This window comes from Aricia agestis, chromosome 7 (assembly GCF_905147365.1).
Source record: "Aricia agestis chromosome 7, ilAriAges1.1, whole genome shotgun sequence".
In the NCBI taxonomy this organism is placed as follows: Eukaryota; Metazoa; Arthropoda; class Insecta; order Lepidoptera; family Lycaenidae; genus Aricia; species Aricia agestis.
The window spans coordinates 14762135-14784257 of record NC_056412.1 but is presented as its reverse complement, the minus strand read 5'-3'; the positions used below and the strand labels follow the sequence as shown (position 1 = coordinate 14784257).

Here is a 22123-nt window from a genome sequence, read left to right as displayed (position 1 = left end):
TTTAAAAGTTAAAGGGAACAAAGGGACATGAGGGAAGAAAAAGCGACTTTTTTTTTACTATATAATAAAATTGCAAGCTAATTTTTTATATTTGTTGCAGGAGATGCTCATACCGAAGGAGCAATGTCGCGTGCAGCCGCCGAGCGAGAGCAGGACGGCAACATCTCTCCCTCACGCGAGACTCGCGCGCACTCCCTCTATCTCCTCCCAGAGCAGCCTAGACAGCGCTACCTCTAGAGCTACGGTAAGTGAAAATAGAGATGTGTCCAAAACATGATATTATTGACCGACTTCCAAAAAGGAGGAGGTAATACGTTCGGCTGTGTGTATCTTTTTTTTAATTATATTTTAAGCTATTGCATAGTTTTTATCGCAGGCTTTGGGTGCGGCGACCGAATCAAGAAAATCCGTAGCGAATAAAACATACACCACACCCCCACTCCACACACATATAGCCACACTTCGACACGGTGTGTGTGTGTGCGTGCAACTAAACGTATACGAATTATAATTGCAAATGCATAAGTTGATAAAAAATGCTATGCAATAACTTTACCGCGGCAGTCCTCGAGTGCCACACGTATTTTTTTTATAATTGCCTATTTTGGGATGGGTTAAGTTATGCTCGCGTGACTCAAGACTCACAAGAGACAGGTCACCTGATCGAAAATTCATAAGACGGAGGGAGAGAAAAGTGAAAACGTATTGTACGTAGTATGTTGACGAGTAAAAAACAAGAACAGTTGCTTCGTTTTCACACCACAGAGTACTTTATTATATACGGGAATTTCACACCTGCTCGCATCCCGTTGCTGTTTTTTAAGGTTCCGTACCCAAAGGGTAAAAACGGGACCCTATTACTAAGACTTCGTTGTCGGTCCGTCTGTCTGTCCGTCTGTCTGTCTCCAGGCTGTATCTCAACCGAACCGTTATAGCTAGAGTTCTGAAATTTTCACAGATTGTGTAATGTATATATCTGTTGCCGCTATAACAACAAATACTGAAAACTAAATAAAATCAATATTTAAGGGGGGCTCCCATACAACAAACATGATTTTTTTGGCCTTTTTTCCTCGATATTAATAATGACAACAGGCAGGCAGTTGAAATTTTCACAGAATCCTTAATTATATGTGTACTTTAATGATTAATAATAAAATTAAAATTTAAGGGGGGCTCCCATACAAAACACAACTTTTGGTCAATTTTTTCCTTATAACGTTACGGAACCCTTCGTGCGCGAGTCCGACTCGCACTTGGCCGATTTTTATAATGGAGTTATCCCCCAAGCCACGCATCTTCCCTATTCTACATAATCTTAGCTATAGCATATTATGCGATAGTAGGTTAATATAAATAGAGCAGCCGGCCGCAGCTAATACGTATTGTAAAAGCTTTATTGCGGCTCAGTCAGCCATTAAGGCCATCTACCGTGACTGATGGTCTAATACACGCCATATAACATTGTATTTGATTGGCGGTGTGGGTATTAGGTAAATGATGACATCGGTATAATGTGCCGTTGAGCGCTACACGTGTTGTTTCTGAAGTAGTAACTTGTCGTTTTGTACTATCAGGGAAATTGATTCATAATAGCGAGATTTTTTTAATAGCGAATTACTTGAGGGCGACTAACCCAAAGAATCAAACATCGTCCTTCTCTCTTCACACTCACGCCCGTCTTTCATATGCCAGGTGAAAAAGGACGACACGGATGCATCGCCAAATTAGTATTTTCTCAATAACTCGATAAATATACAACATTTTATACGTGGGAGAGCCATGCTTCGGCACGAATAGGCCGGCTCGACCGGAAAAATACCACGTTCTCACAGAAAACCGTCGTGAAACAGCGCTTGCGCTGTGTTTCGCCTAGTGAGTGAGTTTACCGGAGGCCCAATCCCCTTCTTTACCCTCCCCTATTCCCTTCCCTTCCCATCCCTACCCTCCCCTTTTATCCTATTCCCTCTTAAAAGGCCGGCAACGCACCTGCAGCTCTTCTGATGCTGCGAGTGTCCATGGGCGATGGTAGTTGCTTTCCATCAGGTGACCCGTTTGCTCGTTTGCCCCCGTATTTCATTTAAAAAAAAGTTTACCTTAAAGTCGAATCCAGACGACAGATCACGAGTAATGTTGATTTGATAGGTATAAACTGACCAAATAACACAGGTTTGCTATCTACCTATGAATCAATTTCTTAGATGGTACATAATTGAAACATAGGCCTAGCTTGTCTCAGAAACTAGGTATTTTATTGCCAACGTTTAACATTATTTGGCTTACAGCGGTGGTGTAACAAAGACAAAGACAAATTCCAGTTTGCATTCTAACCTGAATTCTAAAATTGTAATTTACACTTAAGTGATATTCCGTCCTTGTCTGACGTATACGACAAGTCTGTTGACAACTGAACATTTTCATTGCTATATAACATTTTATCAGTAACATTAATAATAATAATAATAATATTTATTTTTGCAACACAAATACACATTCACAAATTTTACAGATTCATACAGTTACAAAATAAACTTTCTTATTTACATAGACTCAAAAAAAAACTATGTGCGAATAATCAAGGATAAGACATACAAACACTATCTGATATACAAATCATAAACAACACTACCTATATGTGATCAATGCAACATTGTATAGATAATACTGTACGGGAGCCCTAAAACATTTTTTTTATTTCTATCAAGCTGATTTTTTATGAGTAGCTTCATTTTGATAAGACGAACAACATTTTTATTTGCGAAAAATCTCGAAAGTGGTAGTTAAAAGATGTAGAAAGGATTTCTTACTTTGAATTGATGGTCCTAAAATATGGACTGTTTTATTTGTAAGACAATGTTACTCTTAAATTATATGACTATTGATCTATCAATCTTCGTTGCACTTCTGTAATATTTGCATTGTAACTTGTAAGAATATGCTAATCAAAGCGGTGTGCATACAATTAAAAAAAAAAGAATAAATTGAGCGAAACAACATCTTGTAAATAAAATAAATAAAATAAATAAAAAATGTTTTATTTCTGAGTAAATTTGAATCAAATTTTTTCAGAATGTCTACCTGATGCCTACCACCGGTTCGGGAACTACCCCGGCGAGAAGAACCGGCGTAAGAAACTCGCACGGGTTCCACTTTTTACCAAAAAAGTGAGAGAAAAATTATTCTTTTAAAGTAAAGTTTACAATTTTGTAACTTAATATTATATACAATGTCAACATACATAATTGTAAGTCATAATATAATAATGTAGAAGTAGCCTTGCAAGAAGCCATCCTACTCCCAAGATGTGCCATCTTCTATGAAATCATTGACCTTATAATAAGCTTTGGCACACAAACGCTCTTTGACTACTTTTTTAAATTTATTAATGGAAAGATTTTGAACGTTTTCTGGGATTTTATTGTAAAGGCGTATACATTGACCTTTAAAAGATTTACTGACTTTACTAAGTCTGATCACTGGCATGTCCAGCTTGTGCTTATTTCTAGTATTTCTACAGTGAATGTCACTTTTAACTTTAAATTTATTTATATTTTTTCTAACATATATTACATTATCCAAAATGTATTGAGAAGCAACAGTTAGAATACCAATTTCTTTAAATTTATCTCTCAGAGATTCTAAAGCAGACATTTTATAAATAGAACGTATGGCTCGCTTCTGCAGCACAAATATTGTATTAATGTCGGCAGCGTTTCCCCATAAAAGGATTCCATATGACATCCTACTATGAAAATAACTAAAATATACTAATAGTGCCGTGTCTTCGTCAGAAATTTCTCTAATTTTTCTGACTGCATATGCTGCAGAACTGAGCCTACCTGCTAGATTAGCAATGTGAGGACCCCACTGTAATTTACTATCAAGTGTAATACCTAGGAATACAGTGTTATCTACCAAATTCATCTTCTCATCATTTAATAGCACATTGGTTTGGACTTGCCTAACATTGGGCAAAGTAAACTTTATACATTTAGTTTTACTAGAATTTAAAAGTAAGTTATTAACATTAAACCAATGTACTATTTTTGAGAGAGCACTGTTTACCTCGTCGTAGTTCGACTGTTGTCGCTTCACTTTAAAAATAAGTGAAGTGTCATCAGCAAAAAGCACTATCTCATTATTATTATCCTTTACTAGATAAGGTAAGTCATTTATATAGATGAGAAAAAGAAATGGGCCTAAGATAGATCCCTGTGGGACACCTAATTCTATTTTGGTTCCATTGGACCTTTTACTATTTACCTCAACCCTTTGAGTCCTATTTTTAAGGTAAGAAGTCAAAAGGCTGAGAGCAGAGTCCTTTATGCCGTAGTGGCGCAGTTTCCTGATCAATGTAGCATGCTCAACACAATCGAAGGCTTTGGAGAGATCGCAAAACACACCTAAGGCATCCTGCGACTCCTCCCAAGCTTCAAAAATACTACAAAGAAGTCCTATACCAGCATCCGTTGTGGATCGACCCTTAGTAAATCCGTATTGGTTATCGTGCAGCAAATTATTTGAATTAAAATGCACTAGTAATTGTTTTAAAATAATTTTTTCAAATATTTTACTAAAGGTCGGTAGAATCGATATAGGCCTGAAATTAGTGGGATCCGATTTAGTCCCGGCTTTAAATAAAGGAACAATCTTGCTATGCTTCATCAAGTCAGGAAAAACACCATTTTTTATGCAGTTATTAAAAATCATTGCTAGATGAGGAGCTACGATATCAATTATTGATTTAATAATTTTTGTAGACATGCCCCAGAGATCTGCAGTATTTTTAATATTCAACAATTTAAAGGTATCAATAATATCTCTGGGGTTAATTTCTCTAAACTTAAAATTGACATCACACTCCTTTACATTGTCTCTGAGTAGCTTTTCGGCAGCTTCAGGTGAAGAATTTAAATTTTTAGTCGTTGAGACCGGAATGTCAGCAAAAAACTTTTCAAAGACCGTCGCAACTTCTTGATGATTAGTAATCTTTTGTATTTTGGGGAAATTTTTGTATTTTGGGGAACTTTCGCAGATCTACGTAAAGACCGTGAATTTAAACGTGTTCGTTCGAGAAGTAAGTACGAAATGTCAAGGGACCTAAAATTAGCGGTACTTAAGAGGCCGGGTGCCATCGAAATTCTCATACAAACGTAATACCAAGATCATTACAATTTAGTATGAACGATTACAATTTAGTATGTAAATATTGTAATCGTTCATATTTTTGGTATGTAAATATTTTGCAGTTAATCTTTGTACAGTAACCTAGGTAATCTGAATATAATCCTATCTTAAGCTGAATAATAACTCAAATAAGGTAAATATTCTCGTATGGGAAATGATCTTGGTATTACTTTTGTATGCGAATTTCCATGGCACCCGGACTCTTAAGCAACTGCCCTCAAAGTTATGCAAAAGAATACTTTAATGCAGATTGCAGGTTCTTATTTAAATATAATGCACGTCTACGGATTTCTACAAAGCACTTGACTATATTATATTTAATATCAAATTTTCTAAAATGTCCCATGAGAAATTATTTTGTTATGAAATTATTTTGTGGTGTAAAATAGTTTTAAAAAGACAACATGAAGCATAAAAAAAAACCGTCACTATCAACCACCTGTCAACAATGACATATCTAAAAAATAACGTTACCTCATTAGTTACCTATCCGGCTATTCTCCAGGTTGACGATGACATTGACAGACGTCATAATAAACGTAACACCTTAGAGTATACATTAGCAAGCTATAGAGCGCGCGCATCGCTCGTTCCCCGTTGTGCCGATCGTAAGCAGAAGTTCTATAGATACTTGTCAAACGTATAACGCAAGTCTAGTGATGTTCCATGCGCCATCGTTTGACGCTTATAGGAAAATATGTTCACACTCGTGCTTACAGTTCATACCTTGTTAGAAGCACTCTATAGCTTGCTATAATGTATACTCTATGCGTAACACACTTACATTGACAGTTTTTTTCTTTTGTAAAGTGTATTGGAATTAATCGTTCAGACGTAAGTATGACGTCACTTGGCGCTTACGTCTCTTTAGAATACGAGGGATTAAAATCTATTTTTTAGGTATCATAAAAACATAATTTTGAAAAAGCAAGAAACATGTGTCGCCTTATTTTAAGTCTACTTTCATATAAAATAATAAAAAAGCCATGTTTAAATTTTAAAATGTTGTCAATTATGCACCACATAAATTAGTAGATACAAAATTTCACAAACGATATGATACCGTTTATAACAGAATATACAAGTACGCTTGTATAACACAAGTGCCACGTAAAATGTACTATAAACGATTCATAAAATAAATACAGTCAGCAAATATTTACGTTTTATACTTGGGAGAGCCATGCTTCGGCACGAATGGGCCGGAGAAATACCACGTTCTCACAGAAAACTGGCGTGAAACAGCGCCGAGTGAGTGAGTTTACCGGAGGCCCAATCGCCTACTCTATTCCCTTCCCTACCCTCCCCTATTACCCTATTCCCTCTTAAAAGGCCGGCAACGCACCTGCAGCTCTTCTGATGATGCGAGTGTCCATGGGTGACGGAAGTTGCTTTACATCAGATGACCCGTTTGCTCGTTTGCCCCCTTATTTCATAAAAATAAAACTGTTATAGCAAAATATAATATTATCTATAATGACTTGTCAAATTAGCTAGCCGATGCATTAAATAATAAATTATTTGACCCAATGAACTTCTTATCATTTTTCTCTTTAACCCTCCCAGCCAGCTTAGCATGCGCCAACGAGACATACGTCTCATTATGTCAAAATCTCGACATTATCTCGACAAAACTCGATAAAAATGTGTTATTTCGATGACAGATCTACACGAGAAAAAATGTTTGTCATGCTAGCAGCTAGGGTCAATAGAGATGAAGAGACAAACCATCGAACATCGAGAAAACGTGTAGACAAAATTTTCTCGTTTGCGCATCTTAGGCCGGCTGGTCTTTCATGAACAGGTTCGTGGTGGTCAAGACCAAAATTAGCCAAATACGTTCAGCCGTTTCCGAGTTTTAGCGAGACTATAACTGTTTGTTTGTGTTTCAATTCATGAGACACAAATAGACAAATATTGGACAATACTATTATAAGTTACATAATAAAATAAATAAAAGTAAAAAAAGCCTCACTAATAACATAATATTTCGAGTAACAGTTAAGAGCATTAATGTTTGTGTTAGTAAGAACCCCTCGCTTCGAAGGTGAAGGCCTCCTCTAGAGTTTTCCATGCTTCTCTATTTTTTTTTTTAATGAAATAAGGGGCAACGAGCAAACGGGTCACCTGATGGAAAGCAACTTCCGTCGCCCATGGCCACTCGCAGCATCAGAAGAGCTGCAGGTGCGTTGCCGGCCTATTAAGAGGGAATAAGGTAATAGGGGAGGGTAGGGATGGGAAGGGAAGGGAATAGGGGAGGGTAGGGAAGGGAATAGGGTAGGGGATTGGGCCTCCGGTAAACTCACTGACTCGGCGAAATACAGCGCAAGCGCTGTTTCACGCCGGTTTTCTGTGAGAACGTGGTATTTCTCCGGTCGAGCCGGCCCATTCGTGCCGAAGCATGGCTCTCCCACGTATGCCAAATTTATTTTTCGCTATCTCCATCCATCCTTCGCCAGCTATCTTTATTATGTCGTCAGTCCATCGAGTTATAGGTCTCCCTCTCGTTCTAGTGCCTATGGGTCCTTTCCATGCTGTTATTGTTTGAGTCCATCTATTATCTGTCAGTCTCGAAAGGTGGCATAAGTTACATAGATTTCTATTAAACAAAACAGACCATTTACTCGCTATTTATAATCAAAATATTTATTGTTTTTGCCGACCGTACCCATTCAAAATGGCGCCGCTCGGCGAGAGATTTATAAATCAATTAAAATCGTAATTACCTGTTCACGGCCCAATTAATATAACAATAAACACGATTTCATATTGATCCGATCTATCTTTGAGTCTGTATATAATATAAGTAATTTGTCAATGAGGCGAATCAGTTTTTAAACTCCGACAAAAAAGAGGGGGGGTATATAGTATTATGTGTCTTTCTGTCATGTCTGTGTGTGTGTTCGTCCGTCTTTTTATTTTTGTTTGAAAGCTGACAATATGATCGAGTGTTTTAAGCCACTGTTCATCATCATCGGCTCGTTCTCTGTTGTAGAATGTTGAGAATAAAACTCAAACTCAATTTTTTTATTCAGAATATTTTTTTTCAAATGTTCTTTTTTTATGAAATAAGGGGGCAAACGAGCAAACTGGTCACCTGATGGAAAGCAACTTCCGTCGCCCATGGACACTCGCAGAATCAGAAGAGCTGCAGGTGCGTTGCCGGCCTTTTAAGAGGGAATAGGGTAATAGGGGAGGGTAGGGAAAGGAAAGGAAGGGAATAAGGGAGGGTAGGGAAGGGAATAGGGTAGGGGATTGGGCCTCCGGTAAACTCACTCACTCGGCGAAACACAGCGCAAGCGCTGTTTCACGCCAGTTTTCTGTGAGAACGTGGTATTTCTCCGTTCGAGCCGGCCCATTCGTGCCGAAGCATGGCTCTCCCACGTATATGTTCTCTGAACGTCGGGACTACTGGTGCCTATCACCGGTTCAAAACATCAAATTCCTGGTGCAGTGCTTCAGTACTTACTACTTAGTTACTTTCTAAAGAAAATATTATTGTTTGTAAAGTACATTAAAGATTTACATAAAAGATGTTATGTACGGAGTGAAATGCAGGCTCTAACTTAACTTGATCTAACTTCGCAACTTGGTCGCCTTTCCGCTCAGAAGTTGATAATAGCTAGTTAGGCATTGTTTCAAGCACTCAACTTCGGAGATGCAGAGACATAGAAGTTTAAGATTCTATAGATATCTTACAGTAGTAGCTACAGAATATTATAATATTCATTCTGAAGTGATGTAAAAACCAACAATGTTAATAATATAACATCGAAAACTGCAAAAACTACTGAATGAAATTTTCAACTTGATGACAACAGTTCAAACTCTACATTAACCATCAATCTCCAAGCGGCACCCGGCTGTCGCATAACAGTTGAAATTCTATTGTGTCTGCGAGTCCTACGATCGAGGTAATTATTATTATTATTTATGTGATACTTTTATACCGAAAAGTTGTACTCTCGCAGAATATTTACGCAGGCGAATATTTATTTGCATGCAAATAAAATATATTCGACTGCGATTGTCTTATAACTTATTTATTAAAATAATAATATGATTATTAATTTAATAAATAAGTTATAAGACAATGTTATGAAAATGTTAACAAAAGCTAGCAATTAAAAATTAAATAAAAACTAGAACATTTGTATCATATTACTTATATAGTTTAAAATAATAATTATTACTGTATATATAATAAATATAGTTTGAAGTAGTATGTAATACTACTTCAAACTAGGGTTGCTGAGGATTCCTCTTCCGCTTCCTCATAATGAGGAAGTTCCGCAATATTTTAGGTTCCTCATCCGTTACCGCATCCTCATAAATAAAAATAAAAAAATCCTCTTCCGCTATCGCTTCCTCAAAATTTAAGAGGAATTTATGAGGAATTTCACTGCGCATGCGCGTCGCGTATCCAATCATGGCAACGCACACGCCAGAGCGCGAGAATTGTATCATTCACTCATCTTAATAAAAACGGGACCCTATTACTGAGACTTCGATGTCTGTCCGTCTGTCTGTCTGTCTCCAAGCTTTATCTCAAGAACGGCTATAGCTAGCCTTCTGAAATTTTTACAGATTGTGTATTTTTGTTGCCGCCATAACAACAAATACTAAAAACAAAATTAAATTAATACTTAAGGGAGGCTCCCATACAACAAACTTGATTTTTTGGCCTTTTTTGCTCGTAATCAATAATGGCAATAGGTACTCACTTGAAATTTTCACAAAGTCCTTAAGGACTTACAATTAATTGTATGTGTACTTTAATGATTTATAATAAAATAAAATAAAAAATTAAGGGGGGCTCCCATACAAAAAACACAATTTTTGGCCTATTTTTTCTCTATATCGGTACGGAACCCTTCGCGCGAGTCCGACTCGCACTTAGCCGATTATTTTTGTGTGCGTGTGTTGTGTATGTTACTGAGCTCCTCTTAACTGCTGGACCGATTTTGATGATTCTTTATTCTGTGTTTTGAGAACAGTATAGATTCATAGTTTGGTCCACTGGAAAATACCCTTTTAATTATTTTTTGTGTAATGTATGTACCTAGTTATGTACAGACTGCACAAAGGCTTTTGGTTTGGGTCCGCTAGTATTTATAATTTCCTATCATCCTATTCCTCATCCTCTTCCTCATCCGCATCCTCTTCCTCAAAAAATATCCTCTTCCTCATCCGCATCCTCTAAATTTGCGAGTGACAATTCCTCTTCCTCCTCCTCTTCCTCATAATCACTTCCTCAACAACCCTACTTCAAACTCACTAAACACTTACGCTACATCCTAATCATTGTGCCTGAAAATTTAAATATTACAAACTATAATAATAATATAATAATATTTATTAGACACTGAACTGCATAATAATAAAGTGCGGTGAAGCGCCTGCTACCCTAGATAGGTTAGGAAAATTGTAGTTAGGGCTAGTAGTCTTATTAGTATTTTTCATATTTTTCATTAAGTACCTAAATTATGATTTCCACGGTCCAAGTGTAAATGAACTTTGATCCAAGATCGAGTTCCCGCAACTCGCAACAAAAACCATTAAAAATCAATTATATTTCGATCCGTTAAGACTTTGTATCCAAAGGTCAAGCGGGGAATAGCGTGTGAACTTAGCAACCTTAGTTTTGTTCATATTTTCTTCAAGGAGAAAAATCCTCAAGTCTTGTTGAAACAACGATAAATTGTAATATCCATACTAATATTATAAATGCAAAAGTGTGTCTGTCTGTGTTTTACCTCTTCACGCCCAAACCGCTGAACCAATTTGCTGAAATTTAGTATGGAGATACTTTGAGTACCGGAAAAAACATAGGATACTTTTTATCCCGGAATAATGTACGGTTCCCGCACGGTAAGCTAATTTCGGCGCAACGGAGATGCTGGCGTCATCTAGTGTTTTACTATAAAACGAACAATTCAGAATTACACTAGATGACGCCCTTTTTACATAGGGACATTATACGTGGGAGAGTCATGCTTCGGCACGAATGGGCCGGCTCGCCCGAAGAAATACCACGTTCTCACAGAAAACCGGCGTGAAACAGCGCTTGCGCTGTGTTTCGCCGAGGGAGTGAATTTACCGGAGGCCCAATCCCCTACCCTATTCCCTTCCCTTCCCATCCCTACCCTGCCCTATTACCCTATTCCCTCTTAAAAGGTCGGCAACGCACCTGCAGCTCTTCTGATGCTGCGAGTGTCCATGGGCAACGGAAGTTGCTTTCCATCAGGTGACCCGTTTGCTCATTTGCCCCCTTATTTCATAAAAAAAAGTGAAATGCTTTGCGCATCCCCGGCGAATCGGGGTTATCGGCCGGGGTATGTGGGCTCCTCCGTAGGGTCTACCCACTAAAACCCCAAGATGCTCCACTCCCCGCTTAAGAGTCCGGGTGCCATCGAAATTCTCATACAAACGTAATACCAAGATCATTTCCCATACGAGAATATTTACCATATTTGAGTTATTATTCAGCTTAAGATACTAATTACCTAGGTACAAAGATTCCCTGCAAAATATTTACATACCAAATATATGAACGAAATACGAGCGATCGTCCACATCGTGCTACCTGTCATACAGATGCCTAGATGCCTAGATAGCGCCCACAACTCCTTTGCTCTACATTCGTTTATCGTGCGGGAACCGTATATTTTTCTATTGAAAATTATATTTTGTCCTTTTTCATCTTTCAAAGTATCTATACCAAATTTCATCTTAATCAATTAGGTCGTTTAAACTTGAAGGGGCAAAGGCATTCAGACAAACTTTTGCATTTATAATGTGAATTTTCGTTAAGGTGACGCCGCGTTAAAGTAAAAAACCGTATTGGATATGTTTTGGCCCGGCGTCTCATAGAAAACAAGCAATGGGACAGCAAAAAATGGAAAGGGCGTAACTCGTAAGCAACAAAATGGTTTTTGTCGCGTAATTTAAAAACCATGAAAACATTTCATGTAAGCTATGTGCAAATTAAAGTGTATGTTTGAACCAATTTAAGTATGTACAAATCAATCTGTTGGCAAAATAGGAATCCCTTTTTTACAGAGGTCTTTTTGATTGATTATTTTGTGTAAAAAAAGTTGACCAATCGTGTTATGCTATGGGTAATTCAAAGACAAAGACATGATGAATACTGACGTCTGACAATGAACTTTAATTTCTTAGCATTAGTCAATTATTGCTGAGAAAAATCGATATCGCTACAGCCAAATTATCATGGTGTCGCCTTAATCTTTTAATCTTATCTTTCGCTCCCTTAAAGTTAATTTGAATTTTAAAAAATCATCTTAACACTCGCGTTTTCTGTATTTATGATATTTTGAAAAACGGCATAAAAGCGTTTGAGATTTATAAACATAATCGTACAACACAATTTCCGCTGGCGTTATCGGCGATCGTCGTGATTGGCCGATCGCGCGATAGCTCGCAGCACGCGATTGATAAGAGCTATTTCAATTCCATGCTTATTGCGGCTTTAATGAGGAAACCCATGTTTCGAGCTGTGAGACCGAGCAATTTGCAGATTGTATTACTTTTTATAACTGAGCGTCCGTGTCCTAATGGTTAGACCTTCGGTTCGCACTCCTAGAGGGTGCAGGTTCGAACCCGGCATTTTCAGATCTCAAGTAGGTACATAATACGGACGCTCGGTACGGTGAAGGAAAACATCGTGAGGAAACCCGCACATAGTTGATCCCAGACGTATTGACTAGTTCTTTCCTCTGGACTAGGCCGACTATGGTGCGAGAATGCCGTAGGTATGCGCTTGGGCAACCATACGGACATTTAAAAATCTTGTCCTAGGCACTACAGTATTTGAGGAGTGATTACTTCGCTCTGAAAAATACTGTACAAATCATCCACAACGGATGTAAAAGCCTAGTTTTTATAACTCCCGGCTTCATAAAAGTTAGGAAATCATTAAAAATGTCACTATAGTCTTACTCAGTGCTACCACGCACTTCTTCCACAACTCCGCACAAATGGGGCATTTCTTCGCGAAATACTGTCTGTCTGTCTGTTACCTCTTCACGCCCAAACCGCTGAACCGATTTGGCTGTTTGGCATGGAGATACTTTGAGTCCCGGGAAAGGACATAGGGTACTTATTGTTCCGGAAAAATGCACGGTTCCGGCGCGATTAACGAGTTTTGACGCAACGGAGATGCGGGCGTCATCTAGTATCTAATATATCGATGATGAGAACTTCCATAGCGTCATGTACGATTGTGGAGTTGTACCTCTACAAATCATCGCTGGAGTATTTTTGTTTCTTATTAAATTAATTATCACTATTGTTTCAGAGTCACCGCGGTTCTTCCCCGGCGATCCGCACGTTCGCGCCGGACGGGCGGACGCTGGAGGCGGGAGTGACGGGGGTTCCCCGTTCTCCGTCGCCGCTGCGCGCCGCGTCGCTGGACGTGCGGGGCGCGTCGCACGTGGGCTCGCTCGCCTCGCTCGCTGACTCGCCCGCACCCCCCAGCCCACGACATCTGCCGCCGAGATGTCTCTCGCCCCTGCTCATGCCACCAAGGTTGGTACTAGTAAACAACATAGTGTAATAAAACAAAGTGTACTTTAGGATTGGACATTGGTTTGTGTCCCGTAAGGGGGGCTCCCATACAAAAAACACATTTTTTTTTCTACTTTCACTCTATACAGGTACGGAACCCTTCCTGCGCGAGTCCGTCTCGCACTTGACCGATTATTTCTTTACAACTGAAATATCTCTATCTACCCCCTTGGTATATTACATAAATACATATTATACTATATTATGTTGGCTTGCTCGCTTCGCTCGTCAACACACTTCTATCAAGTCTATTTTAGTCTATCAAGAGTCAAGACCCTTTTATGAATTGTTGTTATTTTAAAATATATTTTAAGTATTCGCCGGGCTAGCTTACGCCAAGCTATTTTTTTAGCTATTTTTAGGGTTCCGTACCCAAAGGGTAAAATCAGGACCCTATTACTGAGACTTAGATGTCTGTCCGTATGTCTGTCTGTCTGTCTGTCTATCTGTTTGTCCGTCTGTCTGTCGACTGTCTGTCTGTCTGTCTCTATGCTGTCTGTCTCTAGGCTGTCTGTCTCTAGGCTGTAACTCAATAACCGTCCTTTTTGGCTCGTAATCAATAATGGCAACAGCTAGGCACTTGAAATTTTCACGATATTCTTAAGTTTATCTGTAGTCTAATAATTAATAATAAAAATAAAATAAATATTTTAGGGAGGCTCCCATACAAAAACACAATTTTTCGCCTATTTTTTTCTCTATAACCGTAAGGAACGCTTCGTGCGCGTGTCCCACTCGCACTTGGCCGATTATTTTTGCTATATTAGGTCGCGATGATTATTTGAGGGGGGCTCCCAAACAAAACATATTTTTTTGCCTATTTTTTCTCTATAACCGTACGGAACGCTTCGTGCGCGTGTCCGACTCGCACTTGGCCGATTATTTTCGCTATTATGATGATGGTATTACTTAGTCAACTCCGTCAGCAAAATGTAAGTTTTATTACCAAGTTTACGAGAGATTTTATTTGGAGCTATCATTTGATTGATTGCAGTACTAACCACAGACATAATAGAAAACTTTCTTGGATATCTAGCCAAAAATTGTTTTTATCGCCACAAGATTTTATGTTCATACTAAATTGGCTTTAGTTCCTACTTCCTACACCAAATTACCTCTTTAATATTTTCTTTATCGCATAGAAATGAGAAAATTCTGTTCAACCAAATAGTTATATTTTTATGTCCGTTAAACAAATAATTTTGTACGAGAGATAAACGATTTCTTTAATTAAGTTAGCCATCAAAATTACCTAGGCCATTGCCCATTAACAATTTAATATAACTCGTAGATATAACTTTTTGAATGAATGAATGAATGAATGAATGAAAAACATTTATTTCAGACAAAACAATGTGCACATAGTAGTGTTAGTGTGTTAGTTACAAAATTATAATAATAAATAATAACAAATGCTTATAAAATATACTAAATATAATGTTAGTGATGTTAGTAATAATTTTCCTTAACTTAAATTACTCCTATGACTATCCTTATCCAATGTTCTTGGATAGGATAGTCAAATCTATATGCAATTACTTTCAGAATGCTGTTGTTTGATTTTCGTAGACGCTGGAAAAGTGAAGCTGTTTTTTTGCGTATTACCGCTTTAAAAACGTCGGTACGCGCAGAGGCAAACATACCAGAGGCGCTACAGCGCCACGGTAGCCCCAGCAGCATTCTGAAAGTATTGTTGTACTGGACGCGCAGAGCGTCACAGGTTCGATTCCTATACCCAACCCATAGGGCACTCGAATAAAAAGACTGGCAATACGAGGGCTGCTATTTATGTATCCGGAATTAAAAAAAGAAACAAACATATATCATTTAATATGGTTTTATTGCTTTTCAAAATATTCGCCGCGATGATCGACACACTTTTGCATACGCTGGAACCAATTTTCATAGCACTTTTTCCATTCTGATTGAGGTATCTCCAAAACGTGCATTTTGAACGCATCAACAGCCTCTTCGCGGCTCGAAAAACGTTGACCATGTAATTTGTTCTTCGCGTATGGAAATAAAAAGAAATCGTTAGGTGCCAAATCAGGGCTGTACGGCGGATGACCAGTCAATTCGATCTTTTGACCCTCCAAAAACTGAGTTGTTTCAGCTGAGGTGTGACAGCTAGCATTGTCGTGATGTAATATGATTCTGCGTTGTCGGTTGTCCTTTCTTATTTCTTCAAAGACTTCTGGTAAACAAATGGTCGTATACCATTCAGAATTAACCGTTTTACGATTCTCTAATGGCACTGTAGCCACATGTCCATTAATTCCAAAAAAACAGGCGACCATTTGCTTCAAAGTACTTTTTGCACGAGTAACTTTTGTTGGTTTCGGCTCATCTTGGAACACCCACACCGTTGACTGTTGTTTAGTTTCGGGGTCATATGCATAGATCCAAGATTCATCACCTGTGTAGATATTATAAACGGTACCACGGTTGTATTTTTTTATCATTTTTTTGCACCAATCGACACGAGCCCGTTTTTGATCGATTGTCAAGTTGTGCGGAATCCAACGCGAACATATTTTTTTTACAGCCAAATGTTCGTGTAATATCTTATGTATGCTCGTCATACTTATGCCTAAGGACGCCTCTATCTCGCGATATGTAACATGACGATCAGGCATTATTAGTTCCCGCACAGCATCTATATTTTGTGGGACAACAGCTGTTTTTGGGCGACCTTCTTTATTTTCATCCGTGAGCATAGACCGCCCACGATTAAACTCACTGTACCAGTGATAAACAGTGGTTTTTGATGGTGCTTCATCTCCAAAAGTTGCGGTGAGTTGAATAAAGCACTGTTGTTGATTTAGCCCACGCCGAAAATCGTAGTAAATAATTGCACGAAAATGTTCACGCGTTAAATCCATGGCAAATGAAGACACGCAATTTTCAAAATGACGCCACAATGGAAAAATAATTGACAGTCACATGAAACAAAATGTATTGTTCAACCAAAGAGTTCTATTTTCAAATGTTGTAATTACTTTTTAAATATTGTTCTTGTAAGTGGCCAGTTCCGGATACATAAATAGCAGCCCTCGTAAGCTTTAAACAATAGAATCTTAACCCGAGTTGCACAACGAGTAAACCTACGGGCGAGCATATTACCTCGAACCGCTAACGCTCTACTTTCCCTCTCCATGTCCTCGTCATCCCTGAGGTCATCGGTCACAATATGACCCAGATATTTAAAATTTTATACCCGCTCTAAGGCAACTCCATTCAGATACACTGGAGGAACACGTTCAGGATAATTCTTTCCTGCTTTGAAAATCAGCAATTCACTCTTTTTTTAATTATATTTAAGACCGTGTTCCTCCGCGTATGACTCACATATGCGCAGGAGTTTCCTCAAGCCACCTATCGAGGGACTCAGCAGCACCATATCATCTGCATAACTAATATTGTTTATACTAATGCCATCTATGAAGCATCCAACATGTGTGCTGCTGAGTCGCTCTATAAGCTGGTTGACATATAGATTGAACAGGATTGGAGAACTCAATCCACCTTGCCTCACGCCACATTCGAGTTTGTACTCGTCTGATAGAGTACCGGCCCATCTCACTCGGTTGGTCTGATTTGAGTACCAGTACCTTAGAAGAGAAATAGTTTCAGGGGGTACACTTGCTCTTTCCAGCTTCTTCCACAGGAGATTATAGTGTACAAGGTCAAATGCCTTGGACAGGTCCAAAAAACAGGCGTATACTGGCGTCTTTCTCTTTGTGTAGTAGGTGACTGTGTGTTTCAGGCTCAATATAGCTGTTTCAGTGGACAGACCTGCCCTAAACCCGAACTGCGCATCATGCAAACGAATAAATTGTTCAAGAGTACCGTTCAATAGACTATCGAGCATCTTAGCTGTTATAGTGGCGAGTGAGATAGGCCGATAGTTAGTTTTGTCGGACGAGTCTCCCGTTTTATTTTTAGCTATCGGCACGACTACGGTACGCATTAGAAGATCTGGCAGATATGAGTGACACAGGCATAAATTAAATAGCAAGGCCAGAACTCTTGGCAAATGCACTCCAGCAAATTTAAAATGTTCGATGCTGAGATCATCATGACCGGGCGATTTTCCTCTTTGCATTCTTTTTATAACCTTATTTATGCTTTTGGCAGTGAATAATGTACACTGTGATCCGGTCATAATGGTGTCAACATGTTTTTATCGTGTTTAAAATCCCTATATATCTCGGAAATCTCAGAATCGGCTCCAACGATTTTCATGAAATCTTCTTTATATATAAAACTCAAAGGTAATGACTGACATGGTGATCTATCAACGCACAGCCTAAACCACTGGACCGATCGGGCTGAAATTTGGCATGCAAGTAGATGTTATGACGTAGGCATCCGCTAAGAAAGGATTTTGATCAATTCCACCCTCAAGGGGCTAAAATAGGGGAAGAAAGTTTGTATAGTAATACTTCGTAAGAGGATACACCAGGGGCTAGTGAAATTAAAAAAAAGTACGTGTAATATCTATAGCTGTCTCCCTTACCTCAAGCCTATACCGCAGAACGCGATAAAGACAACTGCAGAAAATCAACGATTCGTTGTCCCCTGATTCCTTCTCCAAAACTTAACCGATTTAAGTACTTTTTTCATTAAAGATTAAACAAAGGCTTGAGCCAAATCTGTTTTCTGGATGTTTGAACACAGCGGAAAATCTGGCCATTTTTTTGGGTTTTTGAACGTTCATATCTTATTTAATAATTAAATTATGATAAAAAAGAAAACATAGAGACATTGTATTAGTGGCCGTAGATATTCAGGAAAAAAATTATAACTCTACTAGCATTATCCAGGGAGGAAACAGGGGACAACGTCTGTATGGAAAAAGGGCGGTGTGGACTCCTCTTAACGCGAGCGAAGCCGCGGGCAAAAACTCGTTTAGTATATAGGGGGTTTCGGGGGCGATAAATCGATCTAGCTAGGAAGCATTTTTTAGAAAATTTCATTTTATTCGTGTTTTATCAAATACGGTCTGTAAAATAGCTAGTAGGTATTACATAATACATAATATAATTTAGAACGCGTTTAATGAACGGGTAAATTGACTGGTCAATTTAGGATGGCTACGCTATATTTATTAATGGAATAATTTCTGGGCAGGCCTCAAAGTTAGTTTAACGAGAAACTGCCGTATATGACCATTAACCCTAAAGGGTAGACAAGTGGCAAAACGCTTACGCTAACGTTAACGCTAGCGCTACAAAATGTATGGATTTGACATTAGTATTCGCTAGCGAAGCGATGACTTATGTCAAATCGCATACATTTTTTTATTGTTAGCGCTTTGCCACTTGTCTACAGGACCAGATCGGAATACCGCGTCACGACGCACGCAACGTAGTAGGCCTCGTGTCCGTGTGCGGTGCGGTTTAGTGGACGCTGTTTTTTGAGTTCGTATACAAGGCAAACTAAAATCCGTTGCGTACTACGCGTCCGATGCGTGCGATGCCGATAAGTAAACGCTTCCCTAAAAGGTGTGAACGCACTACACGACGCTACACTGAAGCGGATGCGACACGATTAAAATGTATGGAATTGACATAATAAAATCGGCAGACGACGCATGTTATGTCAATTCCATACATTTGATCGGCGATTCTATTAACAAGCGATAAAGAAAATGTCTTGGCAAGGTGCTCAGTACTATGGAACGTGAAGCGTCGCGTCGGTCCGCCGCAGCGTAGTGTCGCTTAGTGTAGTCCAGCCCTAAAGCACACGGATTGTAATTGGGTCCTGGCCGGAGGACTTTGAATTATTAACGAGCTACACCTGAACCACAGTACAGATAATATCATACAGTAGTCGTTGAACACGCTCGACGCGGACGTAGAAACAAATAATTTTTTGACACAATTACGAAACATATTAAATGCAAAGTGTTTCTGTCATTAAACGATACAATATTATAAAATAAATTGACAGCTCCTAATTGGTCACTGTCACTAGATAAAACAACAAACAAATAGTACTATACTGTTGCATAATTTCCTAAAACTAACCTTTCACGACAATACGACCGTGTTCCATATTACTTTGCTACTTCAAGTTACCGAAATCATGCTTATGTATGCGTGCCCCGGCCCCGTTACAAGCAGTACAGCATGAAGATAACGTACTGCATACGTCATTTATATTGTGCCTGACTGTCTATGTCGTATAATATTAATAACTCGTTTGGGTGTAATATGAGTTATGACGTCACTGAGTTACAGTAATAATAATAATATCTATGGATGCTTCACACCACGTCAGTCTGGCCCCGTGCTAAGTACCTAAAGGACGTGTGTTACAGGTACCAGACAACGGAAATATATTTAATATAAAATGCAAGTTGTCTTTCTGTCATCTCTTTCCTGACCAGTCATCTTTTCACTGACTTGGATCAAATTCGGTACAAGTATACATAGTTTGGGTACAAGAAAGTATACAGGACATTTTTTTTAATAAATATACTATGTGACATCACGGGGATTTGAAACTTTTTGTGTACGGACTATAACGGACGTTGTTAAAAGGTTTTAAAGTTGTAACGAGTTATGAATAATATAGATTGTCGTTAGGCCGGCCTGATTATAAAATTACAGGCCCACACAATCATGTTATGACTAATGAATTATAAAGTTTTACGGTTCATACTCGGTTCTCTCTAAGCTAGAAGGACATCAAAACGTGAAGCCAAGGCTAAAATCGCAATTTGTTACGGACACACCTTTACAGTATGCATTTGTGTGTGAATTTATTGACCGAATATAAAATGTTAAGGTGAGGCCAGTTCGAAAAGACTGAATTTTAAACTTCCAATCTGAAGAAATTATGTGGAATTCTCTTACATCAAAATTCATGTAGACACAAAAGGAAAGAAAGTAATGAAAAAACCGAACAGAATATTGAAACGTGGTAATTCTGTAAAAAAATCTTGAATATCACCATAAAAATACACTTCAAATTCGAACATCTCGTAATTTTCAATGACAATGATATGATTTTTTTTTACAAAAAGGATAGCTTTTTTATAGCTCTAGCAAAATTACCGAATAGATTTTTAATAAATGATTCGGTCATTAAAAAAATAAAATATATAATTTTCTCCTATTTCGCCCTATCAACAACGCGGCGAGGGCGCTATACAAGGCGCGCTGATATGAATGTTATTTTAATGTCCTTAACGTCGATATTCGTACTGACAGACATCGACCTCCTAATTCAGGGACAGCTTCGCCTTAATTTATGAAGCCCTAAGCGGCCGCATCCGGCCGCGATAACAATAGATAAGCTATTGTGTCTCGTTATTCCACGATCGATGGGTTAATATCTAATGTGTGATATGCAATAAAAAAGAGACAAAATATTCTATAAATGATAAATCACAATATTATTTCCTGAGTCCTGACAACTTAGTTTTATTTCGGAACCTAGCCGAAAAAAAACCAGTAAGTAAGTATACAGTGAGACGAGTGTGACATATTATAATGACATCCCAAAAAAGTCGAAATATGGCAATGCACTGGGTAGGGTTTCCAACCCTCCCGGATTGCCCGGGAGACTCCCGTAATAATGCTTAACCTCCCGTCCTCCCGGAAACCGATAATTTCTCCGGTTTTTCAAAAACTAAAAATGATTGCATAATATTATATTGACTTAGTGAAAAATTGTAAGATGAGAAATAGTCCTAAATTACTATGTTCTTTCTCATATTAAAACCTATTCAATATTGTTAAGCTATTCCATAGCTTTTATTTTATTACACGTCTAACAATCTAGTACATATTCAATTCTCCCGGGTTGATACTTGCGAGAGTTGGCAACCCTACCACTGGGGGTATATTTCGAAACGAATCAAAAGTATGGATGGCGTCGATATTAGAAGTCGTGAGCACTGGGCAGTATAGTGGGTTCGATACTTATATTTCAGAACATGCCCTTTCTATAAATAGGGACATAGAAAGGGTTTAAATATCTATATCATTATTTAAATATGTATCTCATGCTAACTTTGTTCTTCTCAGTCCTATTAATTTAAGCATCTCCATTTTAATCTATATAATATTCACATACTTAAACTTTTTATCCAGGCGGATAGACCGCAGCAACTCGCTAGTTGAGAGCAGCAGCGGCGCGCCCCTTAGTCCAGGGGCGAACGCCGCAATCAGCGCCCTAGGAGCCCTACAGCCGGACCTCTACACGAAGCGGGAGGCACCCCTGGTCATAGAGCTGGAGGGCTCCGGACCCTCGCTGGGCAGGATCCACCTGCGGCTGAAGTACGACTTCGACAGGTCTGACCTGGAGGTCCATCTTATTGAAGGTAGGTACCAAG

The 22123-nt window shown here is 38.6% G+C and overlaps 1 protein-coding gene across 1 annotated transcript in view; it reads left to right on the top strand.

The window, feature by feature from the left end:
• The window catches only part of LOC121728909 (synaptotagmin-5-like), a 49445-nt gene that overhangs the window by 15689 nt on the left and 11633 nt on the right, over positions 1-22123 (top strand). The window contains exons 3-5 of the mRNA XM_042117237.1: positions 101-244; positions 13508-13737; positions 21882-22111. Of these exons, the coding sequence (XP_041973171.1) occupies positions 101-244; positions 13508-13737; positions 21882-22111 (604 nt within the window). The remainder of the gene's footprint in view (positions 1-100; positions 245-13507; positions 13738-21881; positions 22112-22123) is intronic.